Source organism: Azolla caroliniana, unplaced genomic scaffold (genome assembly GCF_043228905.1).
Source record: "Azolla caroliniana isolate FFs.n. ecotype wild unplaced genomic scaffold, voAzoCaro1.0.p SCAF_1, whole genome shotgun sequence".
In the NCBI taxonomy this organism is placed as follows: domain Eukaryota; kingdom Viridiplantae; phylum Streptophyta; class Polypodiopsida; order Salviniales; family Salviniaceae; genus Azolla; species Azolla caroliniana.
Window position 1 is genome coordinate 13938997 of NW_028230436.1, and position 25370 is coordinate 13964366.

General features: G+C 39.8%; 1 protein-coding gene and 1 long non-coding RNA gene across 2 annotated transcripts; one reads left to right on the forward strand and one right to left on the reverse strand.

Annotated features, from left to right (window-relative positions):
• Positions 1–7322: 7322 nt before the first annotated feature.
• Positions 7323–15774, forward strand: LOC147869061 (uncharacterized). Its single transcript, XM_087326225.1, has 12 exons — positions 7323–7859; positions 8965–9010; positions 9196–9329; positions 12800–12943; positions 13073–13152; positions 13520–13558; positions 13628–13670; positions 13762–13866; positions 13943–14015; positions 14195–14297; positions 15351–15435; positions 15525–15774. The coding sequence occupies exons 1-12, from the start codon at positions 7356–7358 to the stop codon at positions 15630–15632; spliced, it is 1464 nt and encodes a 487-aa protein (XP_087182351.1). The 5' UTR covers positions 7323–7355; the 3' UTR covers positions 15633–15774.
• Positions 15775–20462: 4688 nt separating this feature from the next.
• On the reverse strand, positions 20463–21079 carry LOC147869062 (uncharacterized). The gene is made up of 3 exons (XR_015531578.1): positions 21021–21079; positions 20799–20902; positions 20463–20476 (listed from the first exon to the last, which is right to left on the reverse strand). It is a non-coding gene; the product is annotated as an uncharacterized LOC147869062 (long non-coding RNA).
• Positions 21080–25370: the final 4291 nt, after the last annotated feature.

Below are 25370 nucleotides of genomic sequence, written 5' to 3' on the forward strand. Positions count from 1 at the left end.
TATACTCGGGGTATGACCAATTCCAACTAGCCGTGGAGAGCCGAGACATCACAACCATGCGAACACCGATAGGATTAGTCCGAATGTGCACACTACCACAAGGAGCGACAAACTCGGTTGCTCATATGATGAACGCGATGAACAAGGTGCTTCGAGACTGCATTCCGGAGATAACGATGTCGTTCCTCGATGACATTCCGATGAAAGGATGCGCGGTCGAAGAAAAAGATGAGACTATGGATGATCGGGGATGCCGAAAGTTCGTGGTCGACCATATTCATGCTTGCGAGAAAGTGTTGCGAAAGCTAGAAGATGTGCACCTAACACTTTCCGGGGAGAAATCGGCATTCGGGCAAGAAGAAATATTGGTGGTCGGACATCTATGTGGGCCCTACGGCCGAAGACCGTCACCAACAAAGATCGATGCGATTCAAGCTATGGAGGAAGTATGTGAGTCAACATCCGAAGTCCGAAGGTTTCTCGGTGCATGTGCATTATATCACATATGGATTCCGCACTATGCACATATAGCGGACCCGCTCTACCACTTGTTGCGGAAAGGTAAGAAATTCGAATGGAAACCGGAACACACCAAAGCCATGAAGAAATTGAAGAAGACACTTCGGAGGGCGGAAGCACTTAAGAAGCCGAGCTACGACCGACCGATCATAGTAACGGTTGATACAAGTCCAACCGGTATCGGGTGGGTCATCAATCAAGCCGACTCGGATGGTTCGCGGTATCCGATCCGATTCGGAGCAAAGGTTCTCAACGAAAGGCAACATGGATATGCACAAGTCAAAAGAGAATTGTGGGGAGTCGTGTCGGCGATAAAATCGGATCGGGATTATTTGATCGGAGCCGAAGTGGTGATCGAGACGGATTGTCTTCCGATACTCGGGATGATGCGGTGTTGTACGATACCAGATGTAGCTATGCTAAGGTGGGTTGCATATGTCAAGTCGCTTAATCCGGAGGTTCGACACATCTCGGGGAAGGAAAACGCGGTAGCGGATATGTTATCAAGGGCTCGGTTCGGAGACGACATAACCGAATCGGATAATGAAGAAGTTTCCGAAGACTACTTCGCATCGGAGCACATATGCCGAGTGAACGTAATCCGAGAATTTCGGGAAGAAGAATATGAGGGAGAAAGTTTGATGATCGGAAAGATGTTACAAGAGGCCGAGGACTCGACAAACGATAAAGGAAGAAGAGCCGAGATCCGAACGAAGAAAAGGCAAGTCCAAAAGTTCTTCTTGGAAAACGGATTAATATGGAGGGCGCCGAAAAGACCGGATGGTATACCACTTCGAGTAGTCGGGACAAAAGAGCAACGAAACCGGATAATGTCCGAGTTTCACGAATCCGATTGGGCTGGACACCGAGGAACATGGGCAACATTTGTGAAGATCAAGCAAAAATATTGGTGGAAGAAAATGTACAAAGATATCGCGGAGTTTACGGAAAGCTGTGAGAAATGTCAAGTCTACTCCGGGGTTCGACATCGAGATGAGTTACATCCGACATTCTCACCGACAATCAACTTCAAGTGGATGGTCGACATAGTGGCCATGCCGACCGGGATCGGACAAAAGAAATACTTGGTATTAGCTCGGGAAGATCTCACGAATCAAGTAGAAGGTCGAGCGCTTCGGAGGAAAACGTGTTCCGCGGTATGCCAATTTCTTTTGGAGGAAGTATTTTGCAGGTACGGGTGCGTAGGACAAGTGATTGCAGACCGGGGAGAACTCGACTCGGACAAAGCTAGGGGATTCTTCGCTAAACACGGAGTTCGGTTATCGCTGACAACGGCATACAATCCGGAGGCCAACGGGAAAATCGAACGAGGACATAGTCCGATCGTAAAAGCACTTGCGAAGGCATGCGATGGAAAGGTGAAGGACTGGCCGCAGATGCTTCCGTATGCACTATGGACGGATCGGACGACACATAGCTCCATAACCGGTTACATGCCGGCAGAACTCATGACCGGACAAGCACCGGTATTGCCAACGGAAACCGCGATCGCGACATGGACAGTGCTACCGTGGAAGGAAGATATGAGCCGGGAAGAACTACTAGCGGTCCGGATACGACAACTAGAGGGAAGACCGGCAGACATAGCGGAAGCAATACGCCGACAACAAGAAGCACGATTAAGGAACAAAAGCCGGTTCGACACAAAGCACCGACTACGACCGAGGAGGATTGAAGAAGGAGACTGGGTGATCGTCTATGACAGTAGTTTGGACCATCAACATACAACGATGCGGAAATTCGCGAAAAGGTGGTTCGGGCCATACGAGGTTCGGAAAGTCTTCGACAACGGAACGTACCGACTGTCCGAGTTGGATGGAACAATACTACGAGTGCCTATAGCCGGGAAGCGGGTGAAGATTTTCAAGAAGCGGACCGACGACAAACCCTATGTGATCCAAGCCAAGGCCGACTACGAGGAGCAATCAGACGAAGACCACGGGGATGCGGGAAGCGAAGAACGTGAATTACAACTCATAGTCGACATAAGGGGAGAATCGGAGGAAGCTTTGGGTGAAGACGGATATGGGGAATCGAGAACTTTGGCACATACCGGAGGATGTGCGGGTTCAGAGGGGGCGAGTGTCGTAGTGTATTCCACACACTACGTGAAAACCATAAAATAATATATCCGAATTTAGATACATATAAATAAATAAATAATATATCAAAAGAATTTATCACATGCATAGGGCAAGATTCGAACCATGCACCTCCACGTAGATAAACCCCAACTTTACCATTGTAATAACTTATCTTTAGTGTTATAAATATAGATTTAATACATATAAGAACTTTATTTACACATACCTTTATTAAAAGGTAAAAATCATGTATTCTTTAGAGTGTGAATATTTTATTTACACGTGACATTAAAAGTGACTCATGCACATCTAGCGTGCACGAACCCTATATTTAGAAAATGACAAAGCATCACATGCACATTTAGTGTGCATGGACACTTTAGGTGAAAAAGCATGAAGCCATGCTTAGCCTCTTCCATCTTTATATAAGGAGGAGAAAAATATGTATATGGTTGTTGATTAATATACAAGTTTTTGATCAATCTAATATATTCCTGGGATTCACTAATTTTGCCATCTAATTGCTCTAATAATCTAAATATTGTTTTAATTACACTAAACTCGTGGGATTCACGAGGTTACTATCTTACTTCTCTTCCTATTATTGATAACTAGCCTTAAGTTGTATTCCTCTTCCTCCTAGTCCAAAACCTCGGCGGTTCCCACCCGACTCACGTCAACGATCCGGAGCCGAAGGGCACGACAACGCGTTCTTGGTCGTGGTGCGACGTTGTCCGGGCCTGGTGGAACTCATCGGCTAGTTCGTGGTGTTGGGTTCGTTCAGCAAGCAATTCTTTCTTGAGGAGGTCATGGGCGGCGGCTTGGTATGAGTTGGTATGATGGGCGTTCCTCACTTCAGCGGCCAAGATCGCGTTCCTTGAAGAGGCCTCCTGTTGTTCGATGGTGGTCTGTTGCGCCTACGTGTGGACTTGGAGTAGGCATCAGTTCACGATCGAAATCATCTTGAGGATGCCGGTCACCATGTCGGCTAAGGGTTTGTCGATGTGCCAAATCGGGTGCGTAGTGTCGTCTTGGGTTTCGACATAGCCGGGTCGGTCCGGCTCTCGAAGTTCTAGGAACCATTCTTGATGTGACATCATATGGTTCGAGGCACCAGAATCAACAAACCATATGTCTTCCGGACCGGAGGCACTAGTAGAAGTAGAGGTCGACATAGAATTCGCTCTATGTCTCATTACAAATAATCCACCGTAGTCGTCATACTCAGAGTCGGCGGCGTAATTGGTGAGTTGTTGACTAGTGGAAGCCAACTCGTGCATCTTCTTTTGGTACCCTTCTTCGCAGTGGCCGACTTTGCCGCAATATATGCATTCGATTGAGGTTTGTCGGCTCGAACCGGAATGGTGGCTCCCCCTTCTTTCGAAGGTTCCTCGATGGCCTCCATCTTGTTGCCGTAATTGAGAGTTGTTTTCGTAAATCGGGCCTCGTTCGCCTCGTCCTTGGCCGAATCGGCCTCTTCTTGCACGAATGTCATGAACATCGACTTGAATTTTAGCCTTAGGTTCTTGTATATGTACATTTCTCTTAAACAAACTTCAGATTTAAAACCTTTGTATAAAGAGTGGTATGTAAGACTCAGTATGTAAGACTTGGCATGCAAGAATTAGTATGCTTGATATTATAGTATGTAAGACTTGGCATGAACATGCTTATCATGCTTCACTACATGTATAAAAAGGGTTGATCTCGCTTGTTAACATCAAGGAAATCAACACCAGTCATGGAATACATATTCTTGGTCTTGTTGGCAGCGAAAATCTTTCATAGATTCTCCCACGCTTCCTTCGGCGTCTTGGCTTCTTGAATGTACCCGAGCATGTGGTCATGAACATAAGTCGCCAAGCAATACATCACTCGGCTTGCCGCTTGCTCCCATGTTGCGTAGTCAGCATCTTTGGGGTCGAGTCAGTTTTCTTGTGCTCCTTTGATGTAACCCCAATAGCCTTGGCCAACAAGGTACTGGTGCATCTTGTACTCCCAAGATACAAAGTTGTTTCGATATAGCTTCTCACTAGGGAGAGCGCTCCCCATTTGAGTATTCATTGTCGATTAAGCTTCCTTTCTTCTTTTCCTTCTCTCTCGAACACGAGCTATGTAGTGGCACTACGATAGCGATGAGTCAGTTCTTCTTGAACGTTGGCGTAGAGCACATCACAAGATCACGATGAGGCGAGTGGGCTAGATCGAGCTACCAAATCACTCTGATACCATGTAAAGAATCGATGGTGATTCTTGTGCAGCGAAATAGATGTGTGTTATGTGCGTATATGTGTGAGAGAAAAAGAGAGGAGAGAAAAGAGAACTCAAGATAGATCAATGAGAGGAAAATAGAATACTCAAGAAGAAGGTGTATATTTCACAAGTAGAATAAGATTTACAAAATGTAGCATAACAAGGAGTCACAACTAACTTAGTATGAAGTAGGAGAAGGGTGCTTTATATATAGTCACCCTCTCTCTTCATTAACTAACTATAACAACCACTCTCTTGGGAAATGTGAAGACTCATAGTCATGGGGAATATGTAACTCATTAGTTATGTGTCATAGAATATGATTCTATGACACATAATTAATGTGTAGAGAATAGTGGTGTAACTCTTGACCTTTGAGTAATCATAGATTCTCAAAATGTGTGTTCACACGTTGCACTATGTTGAGCTTGATTCTCAATAGTATGCTTAGAAACATCTTTTCATCTATCATCATTACTTGAGACTTTAACCAATGATCTACCACAATGCAAGTGCACCCTCTTGTTTTGTTTGGAACATACTCCTTCATTTTGCTACAGTTGTCTTTCTGAGCTAAAATCAGGTATCAAGACTAGACTATCATATATCAGCTTAATGGTGAATCAGGCAAGAGTGATTGTCGAGCAGTCTCGAGTTACTAACACTTTTGTAATTAGACGTCACGATGGTTTAAGCATTAATCATATTAGAGATATAACACATACTCTAATAAGAAAACCACACTTCAATAGGGCTCATGTAATTTATGAGAGAGAGAAAGAAAGAATGCTCTAGCATAAACCTAAGTGATAGCTAGTAACTACCCTACAACAAGTTCTATTTTTTGTAACAAATGATGTTCATCTAATGTGTAAAATAAATATTACATCCACTTTCCAATGGTTACTTCCACTCTATACAGAACCAACCATTTCTCAACACCAACCATTTCTTAACACTTTTGGACATTGAATCATGAATAAAAGGCTTAGTGTTGGCTATTACCTTGTGACTTGTCTTCGACCAATAGTTTGACATTGTTGAGAATCAAACTCAACTTCCCTAGTGTGGGAACACACCTTCGAAATACCCAAGTGTGTGAACATCCCATCTCCTTGTATCATAACTGACGTGTCATAAGAGACGTCTCCACCTCCTTCCCAAGAGACGGTGATAGAAAGAGAATGTAGAGAGAAGGTAACTACATAAAACCTTCTCCTCCTCTTTGTAACTGTTGGTTGTTTTATAATTCTTGTTAATACAGTTTTCTAGTTTCTATATATTGTATGTTCTCTCTCTCTCTCTCTCTCTCTCTCATTATACCACACATGTTGCACCTAACTACACAACCATATTCTTCGCAAAACGGGGGAACCGTACACATTGATACATGTTAGAGCCCATCCCATTATTTGCCATTCGAGCCATTGCTTCCATGAGACTTTGCTCACATGCATTGCAAGGTGAGACGGGGTGTTGGGGCACAAGTGATGAGAGTGGTCGACTATACACACTTTGCCCTAAACAAGTATGAGTATCACACTTTGATACAATGCTCTGCCTTTGATTATATTCGACCATGCTTTCCACAAATATTCGACCAAGCCCAATCTTTGCACGAATTTCTCTCACAACCACAATGTGCACTCTCGATTGCAATGTCATTCATTGGTAAAGTTCTTGAACATCAAGACTTGCTACTCACTTTCACACGTATCACGTGAAATGAAATATTTTTGGTCTCATAGGTCATATTTGACCTTCGAAGATGATAATAGAATCTATCTATCTATCTTCTCACACACACACATCCATACATACACATTCCACTGCACATAATCACTCTCGATTCTTTACAGACATCATATAAGACATACAAAATGCCTCCTTGAGTTGGAGTAGCCATACATTTATTATTCATGACATTGTTTCACGAAGTTCTTGAGTCATTATAAATAGTTAGCATGTGCACGACGACGTAATAGCAGGTGGTGCAACAATTCATCTTCGAAAACCTCTCCCTAAGTTCTTGCAACCACTTATATGCATACGAGCTCGGAAGTTCAAGAGTGACACTATACGATGCAATGATGACACGAGTACGTCAATCCACTCCCAGCAAAACCGGGGGGGGGGGGTCCATCTGGCAAGGGAAGTGTTTGATGGAGACTCTAGAGCGATAAGGTAGGTTGACCTGACCTGTCTTGACACGGAGAGATATTTGTCTCGTATATTCTTCCTCAATTGGATGGATACACATGATATATCTTAGAGATATGGAACTCTGGGAGAGATGATGATGCTCACTCATGATAGTGTTGGTGTTGTGGGGCCCAAATGTACCCCCTCTTTCCTTTCATTCTTACTCGCTCAATCACTCACTGCAAAAGAAGAAAAGCTCAAAAATCCCCCCTCATTGCCCACACACACACACATACCAGTTTTTACCCTAAACCCCCTTCTTCAAGAGAAGAAGCCATGGTAGCTGCTGCAGTTCCCGTCAGAAATCTGTGCTCCACCGAATCCTTCTACGTCTTGCAGACCTCGTCCTCTCCTTCTCGAACCCCCATTTCAAGATCTCTGATCAAACCTCAGCGAACTGTTTCTTTGTCTTCTTCTTCTTCTTCTTCTTCTTCAAGTCACGGATTCATATTTGTCCAGACAAAGAATCAAAGAAGAAGAACGGCAAGGAGAACAAGCAGGAGGTGTGCTCATACAGTTTCCGTTCTACAAGGTTCAGGGAATATCGATCAGAGTTCAAACGAGAGGAATTTTCTCTCTCATGATGAAGAAGATGACGATGCAAAGAGTACGAAACTAGCGGATTATAGTCTAAAGATTGAAGGAGAAGTAGAAGGACCACGCTTTCCCAAAAGAATTGCTTTTGATTATGGATTTCAAGCCAAGTTTCTGAGGAAAGGTCCCACTGTTCCAGGAAATGTTGTGAAGCTGGCTTTCGAGAACTATAGGAGGGAATGGAGGGTATACTTCTTCTTTTTTGTGAATTTCATAGAAAGGTTAAATGCCATTCCTGTATTTGGTGCGGTTTTCTGAGAAAGATTAAGGCGTTTCTAAAATTACTTTCTGAGAAAGACTAGGCTGATTCCAAAATGGAAGTTTGTTACTTTCTGAGGAGGGATCAAAAAGTTTCTGAAACACTCCATGGGAAAAAGTAAGTCGTTTCTGTAATGGCTTTCTATGAGCAATACTTTTTGTGCCTTCCTGAGAAGGATTTAAAGTCATTTATGAAGCAACTTTCTTTGCAAGATAAGTTTTGAGAGGGATTCAAATGTTTTTGAAACATTATTCTGAGAAAGATTAAACACTTGCTGAAATGCCTTTTTTATGAAAGGTATGTTCTTGCAACTTTCTAAGAAAGATTTAGCCATTCCTTGACATATCTTTCTTTAGATGATATGTCTTGTAAGTTTTTGACAAAGAAGAAGCAGTTCTGGAATGCTTTTCTATGCAAAGCTCAAGTGTTTGGGAAAACGGTGAGTTTATTTGCTACAGTGCTGGCAGATATTTGAACTGTGATTGAAATTATTTACGTAGGGAACAAAATGCCATTGAAAATTCCTATAAATTTGCTGTATTTCATACATTAAAAGGAAACATGGCCAATGGAACAAAACCTGATTCAAATATATCAAATTATTGCTGAATTTCTATCAATATAAATATGTGATATGCTATTATAATTTCTGATGTGGTGATCCATGAATAGAAACACAACCAATTAGACAGGACTGTTTCCCAAATAATGCTTCAAATTATCTGCATTTGACATACACAACTTTGCAAATTTGTTATTAATTTTCACATGCTAGTGTCATCTTCCGTTTCCGCGAATGGAATGATGAGAGAAACACGCAAATTATAGGCATTCACTAGAAATTTGATATATTTTGTCTCATTTTGTTGCCTTCATAAATATTTCTAATGGGAAATCCTAAAGAGCTCATGGTTGTTTCGTGAATGAGCAAACCATTTTCCTAAGCATTTATTATAACATAGTTGACAAATTTTCTATTGTTATTAGAGGGCATTACAACCTCATAACATGTAGCTTTTTTTTCTTATGTAGGCTTTGCGTAGAAGCTACTTATTTCGAGAATTGGAAGAGATCAATAGTAAGTGTTTCTATATACTCGTTTTTACCTGCCCATTCTTATCTTTTGTTTTTCCAAACCTAGTGTGTGAGGGAAACCAAATACCCATTGCCTTTTGTGTGTGTATCTTAGGCTATCATCATTATAACATTACAATAATACATCAATGATTTTTACATTTTAAATGGATTATTTTATTTTGGCAGTCAACAAGATTGATGGAGGCACTATTGGTATAATTTCTACATACCTCGGGAGAGGTATTGTTCTCCTTCTTAGAGGATTTGACAAGTTACTGCAGTTGTATGATGGCCTCCCTGAATTGAAGGAAAAAAAACAGGTATTACCCATTTAGTGTGAATGCAACAAGTGAATGCTTAGAAGTGCTTTTGCCATGTATGTGATCACAAGCAAATGATTTATGCTCTAGTCTCATTTTGAAACCTATACTCAATGAATTTTTCACAAATAGAATAACAAAGAACAAGTAAGATCACAGTGTCCACAAGATGCCATAATCAAGGGGGTATAGCCCAACATTAAGGCCCCTAGATCACCATGTGCTCCCACATTATTGCATAAACGTGTGCATGTGGTACTCGAGCAAGACCACGAGGGTTGTGGACTAGGGAGGACACAAGTCTAGGAGGGTGCGGATGTTGGGGGACTCAAAGGCTTTTAGGAGTTGAAAGCTCGACAGAGTCGAGAGCTCTTAGGGGTTGAAAGCGTGATAGAGTGGAGAGCACCTAGGACTCAAAAGCTCTTGGGAATCAAAAGCTCCTAGTACTCGAAGCTCTTCGGAGTCAAAGGTTCTATAGGTCGAGGGTAGCGCAGAGCTGAAGGGAGCGTAGAGTCAAGGGAGCACAAAGTTGAAGGAACACAGAGTGGAAGGGAGCGTAGAATCGAAGGGAGTGCAGAGTCGAAGGGAAGAAAAGTCGAAGAGAGAGCAAAATCTAAGGGAAAGATGTGGCCGGCGATTAATGCATGAGGTTAGGGTGGAAATAAGTGATTAATGTAATGAACATAAACTTAAGGATGGACAAACAAGATTAAGAATGAGGAGACTTGTTTCAGGCTAGAGCCGAAGAAGAATAAGAATATCTAAAATGCCTAAAAATACCGAACTAGAAGTGCAAAGTGTGCCCTCTTCCACTCCTTTTATAAGAGGAGAGCGCCTCAAAATGTCGTTATTAGAAAATGAAAGGAGAATAAAATAGTCCTTGATTTGCTGCAGGGATCTTGAAATCTGCACCGTCATTCATTATGTTTTCATAATTTTATATGTACTACTTTTCTTTTCCCTCCTTTTCACATTCTCTCCCCTTTTTCTCCACACGCGTCCGCCCTTTCCTTTCCCACTTTCTACCTTTGAGCCACGCCACAGCACGACAACGTGCCACTGGTCCTTATGAGTTTTTCCTAACTCCTAGGATAATTGGTTTCCCACTTATCTTACCCGTAAACCATTAAAATTAGTTTTAGAATGGGTTCTTAAGGTTATGCCTACTAATTGTTCCAAATAGGTTTCAAAACTAATTACCGTTTTGACGACGACCATCTTCATAAATAATAAAAAACTTCTATGTTCCGATGTATCTATGGAATCCTCGATCAATAAAGTTTTGTAAGTCAGAGTTTCGGTTAGAGCAGTGATGGTCGAAACTCATAGGGAAATGAAACGAGGCAAGTATCCATAGAGATACTCCATGGAAGAGGTCTAGAGATCTCACTAGAATCAATTTGAATTCTAGCCTCTGATTCATCTTCTTCGGTTTCGTCATAGTAACAACAGATATTGATGGTATTCGCAAACCTGTCTCGGGTTCCTTGCTACAGGGAAACAACATCATCTCTTGTGCATCTTTACCCCCTTCACCAAATACGAAAATAGAATTGGTTGCTTGTTAGATGAAGGCATATGAAATGGGTTTAATGTCCAGTTGTGAACACCTTGAAAGAAGATTGGCACATGTGTAAACAAGGTGCTCTACCTCTGAGCTAACATACTCTATGTTTCCAAACATTGCACTCTTGCAATGACAAAGCAAAATCAAGAAAGGCAGATTTAAGAATGTGCTCTTTCTCCCAAGTGGCATCATGCACAATTTGATCCAACCATTTAATTTTGAATTCTTCGATTTCTTTAGATCTCAAATGTTTGGTTCGAGCATCAAGAAGTTTTTCTAATGAATTTCAATATGTTTTATGGTTGATATGCTGTTAGAACCAATAGTTTCTTTTAGGCAACTAACATGAAAAATACGACAAATGTGAATACCATCATGAAGATCATTTAAGATTGTATATTAAAGTTAAAAAAAATCAATTAATGAAGATTTGATGAAAGATACATAATAATTGATTAAAAGTATTTATAATCATTGTTTAGAATTGTAATGTCTAAGGATTAGAAACACACTGAAACATTGATAAGATTGTTCGTCTTGAGATATTCGGCAAAACTTTGAAATATCAAAAGTTTTAAAGACATATTAATCAAATGATTTCCAAATCATTATCAAAGTGCTAAAAACTCAAGATCAAAAGAGAAAAAAAGAAGAATACTGATTTTTTTCTTCGTAGTTCTTAGACAAACACAGAATCTCGTTAATTGCTCCAAAAAATACAATAAAAGAGGAAAAAAATCATTAGTATAGCCTTGATAGCAGTTATTACGAGTTGAATAATGATAATCAGTATAATAAGAGATTTAGGAAAAGAATAGACACTAGCCTTGCATAGCGGATCCAAAGAAAAGAGCTTAGCCTCACCAGTAGAGTCTTGACAATGTCTCAAGATGTCATAATAAAGGGGGTAGTTAGTCCCCTTAATATAGCCCAACACCTAAGGCTCCTAGACCACCACATGTTCCCATGTGTCATATGCCCATATATAGGTCTGTCCCAAGTCCTAGGATAACTGGTTCCCCTAAGCCTTTAAAACTAGCTTTAGAATTGGTCCTTAAGGTTATGTCTATAACAATTTACCAAGAGTATATGAGATGTATTCTATACCATCAAGAATATGATAAACTAAGTAATTTTTGAAGAAGACTATTATGCCATCTGGATGAGGAAACGCGTATTGAATCCTGGAAGTTCTGAAATGGCGACAATACCAAGATGCACACCTTGGAGGCTAGACTCACATAGTATGACCATGTAACCATGTTTCTCATGCACTCATCAGATAGATGCACGCACCATTTCAATAAAGCATTTCCTACATTTATATCTAGGGGCCTGAATAATCAACATTTGGATTCCAGGGAACCTAGATGACTATCAAGGGATATTGTGAGGCAGGCCCCTTATGTTAGAGATTGAAATATCACCATGCATGAGAAAAGAACTATATGATACGCTAGTTTACACTAGGGATGTATCATGAGCTTTGACATGTTGATGAAAATTGTATGTTGAAATCTAGACTATACCCAAAAGTCTGGGGAATCACATAGCTGCAGCAAGTCTTATACTCATGTCAGTCTAAAGTTACAATTATTGATTCATGAGTCATAACAAAATTCATGAACAGTTATAGCTTAATAAGATGAATAGGCCTCACTTATGGGGAAGTGAAACAGAACTTTAGGAATTATTATAAATGCCTTACATGCCCTAGTTTTCATTATGCTTGATACAGCTATATGCTGTTTTCAATGTGCTTCTATACTCAATGAAACACTATTTTTATAGCACATCAGTTTCTGACATTTCTCACATCAATGTATAAGGCACTAATAGATAAAAGCTGAAACCTAATTAAGTATTTGAGAAAGTCAAATTCTTACATTGTGCACCATTTCAGATTATGGATGACGAAGTAGATGAGCTACAGAAATCTTTAAAAAAGTTGACATTGACTAATGATGCTGTATGGGAACGAGAAAAGAGTCGGCCAGCAGTTGAAGCACCATGGTGGATACTCGGTCCATATTATGCTCTCTGTCTTGTACTGTTCCTTAATCCCTAATGTTGTTTGTTGAGTGATAGATATTAAGTTATCATATTGTAATATTTTTCATAAAGTACATTGTCTTATTGTTTAACCAAGATAATCTAACATGTGAATTCTCTTCAGATGCTAGATGTTATCTTCAAAGACAGACCAATTCAAAGATTTTGGTTTTTGGAGACTGTTGCACGGATGCCATACTTCTCGTATCCTTCTTGAAATTGTTGATAAGGATGCAGTCAAGGTCATGAACTACAGGGGTCAATGTGAATATGCATTTATATATGCATGTGTATATTTATATTTATATATTTGTGTGTATAATTGTATTTGTAGAAGAGAAAATGAAGTTAGATATATCATATGTAAAATATAGCCTTTGTTTTACTTGTATTGAGGGGTTAACTATTTTCTTATCATCTGTATATATCGTTGCTAATATTGTATCTCCTGATCATTGTGAATTGCTTTGATGTTTTGCATCTTATATTTACTACCAAGTGTATATGGATGGAAAGACTTGTGTGAAAAGTCTTTCACGCTGCATGAAAATTTTCTTAGCTACTTTTCCAGATATATCTCTATGCTTCACTTGTATGAGACCCTTGGATGGTAAGTCTGCTATTTTTTGTCTGTGAAAGCTGTTTTTGTGGGATAATTTACTTGGATGGTTATGCATAGGTGGCGTGTTGGTGCTGAAGTACGCAAAGTCCATTTTGCGGAGGTATGGATTTTGTGTTTAATTTGTTTCCTTAAATTATTTAACATTTATGGACATAGTTTTAAATTTACTCAATGAAAATTTTATGTAAAAGGAATGGAATGAAATGCATCATCTGAAAATAATGGAATCGCTAGGAGGTGATCTGGAATGGGGCGATCGATTTTTCGCACAGCATGCAGCCTTTTTCTACTATTGGGTATTTCCATTTAGGAATTTGAATCATGTATTTTTCCCATGAGTTTCTGAATCTGAGAATTTACATACCAGTGCAGATTTTAAATTTGATGTTCCTTATATCTCCAAAGGTTGCATACAACTTCTCTGAGCTCATTGAATTTCACGCAGGTGATGCATCTAGATCCCCTCTGTTTCTGCTAAAAGGAATTTATAGTATGTCTGGTGTATATGGGTGGTTTTTTAAACTTTAATGGGTTTAAGAAGGTCATATCAACATAATTGTGAGTCTTGTGTATGAAATCATTCACTATCCACGGAATTGATGTTTTGACTGATGCGCATGACAGTTGATACATATAGTCAGTTTGTTGATGAGAATGAAGAGCTTCTCAAATCTCTGCCCCCTCCACCTGTTGCAGTCGACTACTATGAAAGTGAAGACCTGTACATGTAAGTTTTAGCATCCTGAATACGGAAATAGTGATATATACTTTTAATAGTGTTTCTTTGCTTACCTGTATCTGATGTGCATAAAACACTTGCACTGCAGTCATTCATGAAGATATTTGCCTAACATTTTTTTCTGACAATGCTTGATGCACTCAGTATGACCATGCTTCATTTTTCATCTCCTTAGAGGGATTCTTAAGGTGCCATGTTTGATTATCCTGAAAATACTTTTATAATAATGTGGTTGTTGTTGAGCTCTATATTGTAAGAGCTATTTTTTGCATAGCTAGTTGATCGACTAGATAGTATTGTCGCTTTGTTAGGTTGGGGCTTCAGATTCTTGTTAGTTAAACAGTTTCTTTTTGCAAAATATGGATATCAATTAGTTATATTGGGAGCTTAGCTCATTATTGAAATACCAGCAAAGCAGCTAAAATAGCTGCTTTGCCAGTATTATATCGTAAGTAAAATAGAGTTTAAATCTGATTCAAATAGAGAACAAATCAGACATCATTGTCCTGAAAGCACAACTAGAAACTTGCATTTACCTGCTGATACCTAAATTTCAGATTTACATCTGACAAAATTAACTTCTAATTAATGGAAAACCCTTTCAAATTAGACCTGCAACGGGAACTTCAGTCTCTAAAGGGCAACAAAAGTAGTAGTACCTATCCACAAACAACAAAATCAGAATATTTAACGGACGTGCTCACACAATTCATATAGCCTAAGGATAGTGTAACACGATGAGAACAGAGTTTGTGAACAGGAAATCATCTGAGCGTACAAAACGTAATCAAAATGTGATAAGCTCCGTTCCTTTTTTACTTGGTTTTCTATGTGAAGCAGATTTATGACAGAAAGTTCTTTCTTGTTCATTATTTCTGCCAGAGTTTTGTTGTGAAGCATGATTTTCATGTAAAAAAGGTCATGATAAGTTTGTGTAATGTTTGAAAGTGTGATTCTGTGTGGATGTTTGGAAATATTCATCATGCAGCTCAAGAATACTGCTTCTTGTCTGAGTGATCCCGTGTCACGATGTTTCTGTAGGTATGATGAATTTCAAACAAGTCGGCTGCCTGAAACGCGGAGGCCAAAAATCAATAGCCTTTATGATGTATTCAACGCAATAGCAGTAAGTTAACTTTGTTGTATGTACTATATACACATGGTTCAAATCATGGCTTGTTGTCTTATTTGGTTAACGATTGAATTTTGGATTAGGGGGACGAGTATGAACATGTAAAGACCATGATAGCATGCCAACAGCTAGACACGCTTGTTGTTAGTCCACACAATCCAAAGAGCAGAGGAGAAAAATTGCGGCCTTGAGTTTTCTACGCAACTCTTGAATTTGTAAATATATATAGCAAGAGACATTAATACATCAATTAAGATTGAGCTAAAACATACGTGATTAACTGTAACATATCATTCATTATTGATTGAACTATCAAGAGTTATTATTTGTTCTCCTGGTTTTTGTGTTGATTTTTAATTTCAGCCATAATGTTCATCTCTTTGAGAATGCTGCATATTCATCAGATTCAGGATTAAAATTATTGTTCCTCCTATTTCTGAGATAAAATCTTTTAATGGGTCAGCATAAAATCCAAAGTTGCAAAGTTTGCCAACATAAAAGTTTTTTCGAGAGGGCAATCTACTTTCTCTCATCAGTGGGATGGAGATCATTGCTAATGGTTTGATCATATAGGTCATACTTACGATATAATACTGTCAAATATTTAGGAAGCTTACAATTCATGATAAGGTTGATGAAGTTATGGAGTTCAAATGTGACCAAATGGAATCAAATTTGAAGATTCTATACATAGTATGTGGGAAATTGTGTAGTGATAGTCATCCTTCAAGAATTTTACTAATTGCAATCAAGAGTGCATATTGTGATTGTGAAAGGAAAATAATTTTGAGCCAGATTGATGATTTTGAAAAGGAGACTCAAATGTGGTTGAATGCAATGAATAGTCTCCTCATTTATGTCCCAATGGCACATCCCCAATCTTGCAATGCATGTATCCTTGAGTGTAGTTTTCCCATTTAGAGAAGAAAGTGGTTTTGTAATTTGGTGCAACATGTGTTATAATGAGATTGGCATTGAAAAATGTCAAACGCCTTCTTCATATCTTGCATCCATTTGGAACTCAAAATATTATTTTTGAGAGCCTTTTGAATCTTTTCACTTGCCTGCTTGTTTTAGGAGGTAGATGTGGTTTTTAAACCTCACTTATTGATGTGGTTGATCTAAATGGGGAGTGACATGGTCTCAACAAGTAGGGCCCTATATGACCCTTGCATAACCCAACTTGAAGAAACTTCATAATAAGCAATTTTTAACATTTTCAAACTCATTCTAAATTGACACAGGTTATCGTACCGTACTTCCATGTCTAAAAGCATTGGTGCTATTAAGTAAGATCAACTCTTAATTTCTCCACCATTGTATATGTTCTCCAATGCATAGTAAGACTGTTTTTTTGGTTCAAAGCAATGTGTAGCACATTCATTCCATGCATGATTGGGAGGAAGCCTCAAACTCGAGATGTTCTAAAGCTTATTGTGGTTTCAAACGGTTCATTATGGTATACAATGTACGGTTTTAATTTATTTTGAGTCTTCACAAGCATAACCTTCCTTAAAGAGTTATCAACACAACTTAGAGTACATATAACAAAAGCATGATAACTGCATTCTAATGGTAACTTCTTTAATGCCTTCTAGTTGTACGAACTAGTAGACTATTCTTTCTGATTCATTGATGCATAAGCAAAAGAGAGTTGGTTAGAGCAAGCTTTCTTTCTTAACACCAATAGTGCTAATAATAAAAGCTTAAACTATAACATGAAATATATCTTCTTATGCATTAACGAAATTACAAGCAAATATTCACTAGTATACAATTCTTCCATTCATCTCAAAAGATACTCAAAGGGCACCATATCAAAAGCTTTCTTAAAGTGTACAAAAGCAACAATACAGTCTTTTAGCTTTGAAATCACCTTCCTATATTAGCACTTGAAGAGGTACAATGTAATTGATTAATGGCACAATGTTGTTTTGAAAATTAGCTTATCAACAAGCCTTCTTACCATTTTACAGCCCATGCACTTTACTTAGCTTCCATTGCACATCCAAATAGCTTTAAGATAAGATAACTACTCCAACCATAATTGATTCATAGTTATGTACATTATTTTTGTCAACTCCTATGCTAAGGTTTATCAAATTTTTGCTCCAATCATGAGGCATGCCACTTATTCATGTGCTTCTCTTCTCATCCATTTGGGCATTTATCTTCGTAATTTTATGATTTCTTACCTTGCCAGTGGCCAATTTCTTAACCTTTATGCATACTTATTCATTGATAAAGGAGGACTAGTGTGAAAGAGAACCGTTATACATAATCTTTGCTCAAATAGATCACGTAATTTCTTTGAATGGATCACAACTCCATAAGAGTTGAAGTAACTATAATTCTCAACATATTTTGTATACACTTCTGATGATTTCCTCTTCTTTTACTACATCTAACGTTACAAGTACTTTCAAGCTTCATGACATTCCTTACAAACTATTTTTCCCTTGAACTTTATTTATTGGTGCACCAATAGCAAAACCAAAAACTATTGTCATCCATAAAAAATTTGAATTCTACTATCGCACTACTTTAAAACTTCATTTTTTGTATGTCATGTTTAAATGCAGAGTCGAACATATCACTTGACCACTTGAGCATTTCAATCATCATACCTTGATGATTAATTACCTTGCAAATGGCCAATTTCTTAAACCTTATTCATGTATGCTCATTAATAAAGAAGGAACACTTGTGTGAAAGAGAACCATAATACATAATCCTTATATATCATGAAAGTTTTTACAATAATGGATACCTAGTCCATAAGAGTTAAGTCACCATAGTTCTCAACATGTTTCCCCTTGTTTCTCTTTCTTTGAATAAGTCTTTTGTATACATCAATATAAGTGATGCCACATTTAAATGCATAGTGAAACATATTACTTATCCAAACATGTGCTTCCTTTCTCGATCATTTGAGCATTTCAATCTCATACCTTGATGATTTCTTACCTCACAAGTGGCCAATTGTTTAAGCCTTACACATACATGGTCACTGCTAAAGTCGGACGAGGATAAGAAGGAACTGAGCATTTCAATATTCATACCTTGTTTATTTCTGACCTTGCAAGTTGTCAACAATAAGGAATTGTGTGAAAGAGAACCATAAGACATAAACCTTCACTAAAACATATCATGAAAGCTCTTACAATGGATATAAGAGTTACAGTTACCATTATTCTCAACATGTTCACATATACACGTATCTAACAATCGGCAATGGTTCGGTTCAGTTTGAGAGGGTCCAAACCAAACCGTTTAAATTTTTTGAAACCTAAACCAAACCAAACCACAAAACCGTATAATTTTCAAACCGAAAAACCCACGGTTTCATGGTTCGGTTTCGGTTTTCAACATAGGTCAACTTTTTAATTTTTAACTTTTAATTTTTTTAATTTGTAAATTTCATTATTTTAATTTTTTTAAATTTTTAAGATGTTCCTAAAATGTGAGAATAAGGTCTAAAAATAAAAAGATTGTTTAAAAACAATTTTTAAAATATTTTAAATTTTTTCTAAATTTAATAAAAATCACTGACTGTTGAAACCGAACCATTTTAAAAAACCTGAACCTGAACCAAACCGTTGAAGCGGTTAAGCCGCAGTTCGGCCCGTTGCCGATTGTTACACGTCTCCACAAATTACCATAATTCTCATATCCTTCCATATATTGGTCAGTGACTAAAGAGAGTTGTTTAGCCTTTAAATTCTAACCTTACTACATTGTATGGATCATTTTCATTGGGGCAAAAACGGGTGTTAATTGAAAGCGCAGCACACTGCTGCTAACTGTGATTCAGAATACAATATTGCATTGCATGCATGGGTCTACCAACCACTACAGGGTCCTATAACATACAACTGATTACGAATTGTGCAAAACTGAATAACTCTTAACTCAAAACATTCTATGGATTGATCTCATTGAAGCAAAAGAGGATGTTAATTGAAAAAAGCACATCTTATGTGAAAGCACAATACAAACAGCTGCTAACCGTACGCAGAATTCAATAATGCATGCATGATGAGTCTTCCCCACCCACTCAAACCTTTCTACATTCGATTAATATCAACTCTCCAATTCACATAAAACAAAATAATGCCAACCTTTCTACATTCTATGGACCGGCCTCATTGAAGCTAAAATGGATCTTAATTGAAATAAGCACATCTTATGCGAAAGCACAACACACTTAGCTGCTAACTACGATGCATGATTCAATAAAGCATGCATGATTGGTCTTATAACTCACGACAAGGGCCTACCACACACCCAACTGATAGACCCTACGAATTTCACAAAACCAAATAATCCCAGCCTTACTACATCCTACGGATTGGGGTCTTGTTGACGCAAAAGAGGATCTTAATTGAAATAAGCACATCTTACATAAAAGCACAACACATTGCACCACTAACTGCAATGCCAACTACAGTACTGTATGCATATGTCTTACCACTCACAACAATGGCCTACCATACATCCAACTGATCTTGACCCCAAATTTACGCAAATTGGATACAGCCACTGTAATTTCAACATAAATACGTGAATTTTGCAACTTGAAAATATCACAAAAGCTCAAGCCATTCTAGATATTGAATCAAATAAGACAAAGTGAATGCTAATTTAAACAGTTATTTGAAAGCTAACTGCTATATAAATTGAGAATATACATATTCAGGGCGAATTAAATGCACATAATATCACTGCAATATAGAACACTATCTATGAAAGAAATCACTCAGCTTTGAACTTCAAAAACTCATTTAACTCCAGAAAACATCAGCACTGTTCCAAGTGAAGTTTTTCAAGCATCAACAAAAGCCAATCCAGCCCAATAGAATGAGAGGAGAAAATGTTTGGAATTGATACTAAGAAAAATAACTGGAAGACAAGTTCCTCAAGTGCCAACAAAAGCCGATACATATTCAGAAAAAAAAATATCCCAGCCAATTCCAGGGAAAAGACCTAAAGCCCGAGCTTAGTCCTGCGCCAGTGCCTTCTCTTAGCATTATACCTGATTTAGGTCAAGATTATGTAAGAAACAATTCTCGCAAGGAAGAGCAAAGTTGAGCTTCAAAAATCAAACACACAGAACATGCATGCCATAGAAAAAAGAGATCATACATAAAGAAAACTAACAAGAGAGATCACATATATAAAGCACAATATAGAGATCAATCATCCTGTACAACAAAATTAAAACCCACAATACCAATTTAATACCACAGAAATGGACAATACAGGAAAAATGAGCAGAATCCGTTACAAAGATAGAAACATATAAATGCAGGTGTGTGTGTGTGTGTATACGGAAAAATACTGTACTTATGTATTACCTGATGGTATTATCAGTCCGCATTCGAATCCAGTGAGGGATAGGCCTATTCTGTTTCTGCTTCTTCGCAAGCTTTTTCTTGATGATGAAGGTCTTGTGAGAAGGCTGGAAGAAAAACAGAGTGAGAACAAGAACGAAAAACAAAACAAGTGTAAAGCAGAAACAAAATCAGAAGAAGAACTCTAAGATTGACAAAACGACAACAAATTCTTCTTCTCAAAACCTAACAATGAATCACCGAATAACGAAGCTAAGAGATCTCTGATTTGTTGGGGAAAAGAAAATACGATACCATTTTGGTTCGTTCGACCAGATATGAAAGAAGCAGAAGAAGAAGAAGAAGAAGGAAGGGGAGAGTGATGAGGAACCCTAAAATGCATGAATCCTGTGTTGGGCGAATTTACAAACATAGGCTTCTTGTTATTATACTCTCTACAGGCCCAGGTTGCATGGCCTACTACCTAGCCTAGCCTAGCATTGGCAGGCGGCTGCACCCGGGGATATTGTCTGTTGTCGAACAGGTTCTCCCGCAAGCGGGCGCTCCTTGTCCTTTGCCTTACATACATATGGGTGAACACGAAGATTACATAAATGAAGCGACATTGGGGTGTCGAAGCTCGCGTTTTAGGACATTATAATCAAAGTCTTCCCTGATCCACTTGCTAGAAACGCCCTCTTGCTCCAAGTTCTTGTGTTGTAGAATATTGTGGCCAAGCTTCGACAAACAATGGAAATATTGAAACATTACCTTTTGGAGTTTTCCGTCGTCCTAGTTCTGCTGGATCCCACGTCAAGTTCTTCAGGCATGTATCCTCTAAGATCTAGATTTTAAAAGCTACATCGTTTTTGCATCTCTCTAGGTCTACTTCCCATTGTTTTTTGGATCCACTAACCACTCTAATCGGCATCAATTCTTGAAATTCCACCCTTGTATTGGAGCTCTCAGCATATGCATTAACTCGTTGAATGTCCTAAATAACCCCTATGGCATTGAAGTGCCCCAATCGTTTACATCCCTGAAAGCCACGTTCTGCCACATGAGCTTCCCAAGGATACATCCATAGAATTTTTTATGAGTGTAACCATTTTTTCTTGCCACTTTCCATTATGTTACTAATTTCATGTTGGTGTTCCTACCACTTAGCCATTGTGGGCCGGCGTTGCTTTTCTAAATCTGCCTAAGGAAATCCCACATCCATTCCTAGCATTCAGGCGTTAACATCTGTAATGTTGGGATTCCATGGAAGAGGTTGGCGAGCCCACTCCATGGGAGAGGATGGCTGCCTCTAATGTATTTCCTCCCTAAGAACCTTCCAAGCATGATGGAGAGCATCATATGGTCTTCAGGCGCTTTGGAAGATTTGAGCTTCATTTCTTGTACAAAAAGCCATATGTTTGTTGGCAACCAGTTGCCTCCCATTTTAGGAGACCACATATCAAATCTACAGACTACACCTCATCAATAGTCCCCCCTCTTTCTTGCATCATGTTATCTTCTTCCATGCAACTTTGGTGCCCACTTTACCCTCTAATTTGCTTGCCCATAGAAATATGCAAATATCAGATTTTATACCAGTTATACGTTTCTTGTCAAAGATCGAACATGACAGTGTATGCCACATGGTTGCAAGCAATATCTTATTTGCTATGAGTACTCTTCCCGCTAGTGAGAGTTGAGCAGAATTCTGATATTTCAACTTATTTCTTATTGAGCATTGTAGCCCCTCAAGTTGCATACTCTTCGGAAATACGAGTTATCACATGGCATCGAGTTTTGGAAAAATAATAGATTTAGGTACAAACTGTAGAGGAGGTGCATGTGGGATATCCAAAAACCTAAGTAATTGGTTGCCACTTTTTCTTGCAGCCAGCAAAAGGAAGGATGTGAATACCACTTTGGTTGCTGGCCTCCAATCCACAACCCTTGGACTTGTGCCAATTTATCTTGCCCCCTGAAACTCTGAAAAAACTCTTAATCAGATTTTCACATCTATAGAGGTTTTCTTGCATCCCATTGACAAACAACATCGTATCATCAGCGAAGCCTGATATAATCAACTTAGCGCAATCTAAGTGAGTATCACGCGGTGTTTGCATGAATTGGCTAAGGAGGCCGACCGAATAACTGAGATCGGGTCAAGTGATCGTGAGGTAGATGAGACTCACGATGACTTGTAGAAAGGCGTTCTTGACGTCCATTTGATGGAGGTGCCACCCTTTCGCCGCAGCAATCGCAATTACGGTCCGCACCGTCGTCATCTTTGCCACCGGGGCAAAGGTCTCTTCGTAGTCGACACCATGCGTCTGAGCGTATCCTTTCGCTACGAGTCGAGCTTTGCAGCGGTTTACGGAGCCATCGGCGTTATACTTCACCTTGTAGATCCATCTTCATCCGATCGCCTTTTTGTGTGGTGAGGTGGGAACGAGATCCCACGTCTCATTCTTCCGTAGTGCCTACATCTCCTCGTTCATTGCTTCGATCCATCCCAGGTCCTTCGCGGGTTCCGAAAAAGTTTCCGGCTCCCGTACTGTCGCTACCTTCATCATAAAGGCGTAATGGTACGCCATATAATCGTTGTAGCCGAATCGGCTTACGGGGTTCTTTTCACGAGTGGATCGGCGGAGCTTTTCATTTGCAAAGATGAGGGCTTTCTTAGCTCTGATTGGTACCTCGAAACCACCGAACTCATTGTCGAGTGAGTGAGTCGACTCATCGTCGTTGAAGCGACCTTCTTCGTATTCCGACATTTTCGCCTTGCCTTTGTCCATCTTTGGGCTAGGCCGTGATGTGCTTTGATCACTCAAAGGCTCTTGTGGTCCGCTCAATCGGATCGTGATCGGACTTTCTCCGATCATGCGCGTAGGGCGATCTTCATCCTCGATCTCTTGGTCGGCAGATTCCGGGTCGAGTGGAGTCGGAGTCAGAGTTGTCTCGGGTGCGTACCAGGATGCGGACTCATCAAATACGACGTCTCGACTTACTCGAGAGATTCAAGTTGAAGGGTTGTAGCACTTGTACCCCTTTTGCTCCAATGAGTATCCTACGAGGATACATTTCTCTGACTTCGGTTCAAGCTTTTGACGCTTCTCGTTGGGGATGTGTACGTACGCTATCGCTCCGAATATGCGGATGTGCAATAAGTTCGGCTTCTTTCTGAAGTATTTTTCGTGCAGAGTGACCTCGTGCACGCCGGATGTTGTGCACCGGTTCATTAGGTAGACGGTCGTATTTGCAGCTTCAGCCCAATAAGACTTGGGCATATGCTTCTCATTCATCATTGCCCGCACTACTTCGAGGATGTGCTGATTTTTGCGCTCAGCTACTCCGTTTTGTTGCGGAGTGTGTCAGCAAGTGAATTCTCGCCGAATTCCTTCCTTTCGGAGATACGCCGTGAAATCGTCCGAGAAGTACTCCTTGCCACCATCCGGTCGAAGGCATCGTACATGTTGGCTTGTGGCTTTCTCGACTTCATTCTTGAAATTTTGGAAGTGTCCGAACACTTCGCTCTTTTGCCGCATCGGGCAGATCCAAGTGTGCCTAGAGAAGTCGTCGATGAAGAGCACGTAATATCGGCATCCGCCAAATGTAGCCGTCTGCGTCGGTCCCCATACGTCGGAATGGACTACGTCGAGTAGACCTTTGCTCACGTTCCGCTCTTTCGGGAATGGGTGTCGGTGTTGCTTGCCGAATTGGCATGCTTCATATACACCTTCAATCTCCTTCTCTTTGAATGTCGGGAGTCCGATGACGACTCCTTTCGATTTCATTGCTTTGAGTTTGTTGAGATTGATGTGGCCGATTCGCTTGTGCCATAGCTTTATGTTGAAGTCGACTTTCGTGTTTTTCACGAACATGGCGGATTTCATCTCGCGTGAATCGAGAATGAACATCAGGCCCTCTCTTTGTCCGCGTGCGATGAATCGGCCCTCTTTTTCGATGAAGCGACCGCCTTGATTAAATCAAACTTGCATCCCTTGCTCTACAATTTGGCCGACGGAGACCAAATTCTTCGTAATGGTCGGTACATGCAAGACATTTTTAATGTAATTTTGCTTACCTTCTTTTCCGAACGGAACATTGCCAATGTGTCGAATCGGGTGCGTAGTGTCTTCTCCGGTTTCGACATAGCCGGGTCGGTCCGGCTCTCGAAGTTCTCAGAACCATTCTTGATGTGATGTCATATGGTTCGAGGCACTGGAATCGACGAACCATATGTCTTCCGGACCGGAGGCACTAGTTGAGGTAGCGGCCGACATAGAGTTTGCTCTATGTTTCATCATGAACATTCCGCCACGGTCGGAGTTGTGCGCATACATTCCGCCACGATCTTCGTAGTCGGAGTTGTGCCCGTACATTTCGCCACAATCTTCGTAGTCGGAGTTGTGTGCGTAATTCGTGAGTTGTCAGCTTGTGGAAGCCGATTCACGCATCTTCTTTCGGCACTCTTCTTCGTGGTGGCCGAGCTTTCCGCAATATCCGCATTCGGTTGCGTTTTGACGGCTCGGGCCAGAGTGGAAGCTCCCCCTTCTTACGAAGGTTCCTCGTTGGCTTCCGTTTTGTGGCCGAAATTGG

What these genes read in the sequence shown, in the direction of transcription:
- LOC147869061 (XM_087326225.1), top strand. Translation starts at nt 7,356, where the DNA reads ATGGTAGCTGCTGCAGTTCCCGTCAGAAATCTGTGCTCCACCGAATCC. An exon ending in TTGTATGAGACCCTTGGATG is followed by an intron (nt 13,559 to 13,627) that starts GTAAGTCTGCTA and finishes GGTTATGCATAG; the next exon opens with GTGGCGTGTTGGTGCTGAAG. An exon ending in ATGTATTCAACGCAATAGCA is followed by an intron (nt 15,436 to 15,524) that starts GTAAGTTAACTT and finishes ATTTTGGATTAG; the next exon opens with GGGGACGAGTATGAACATGT.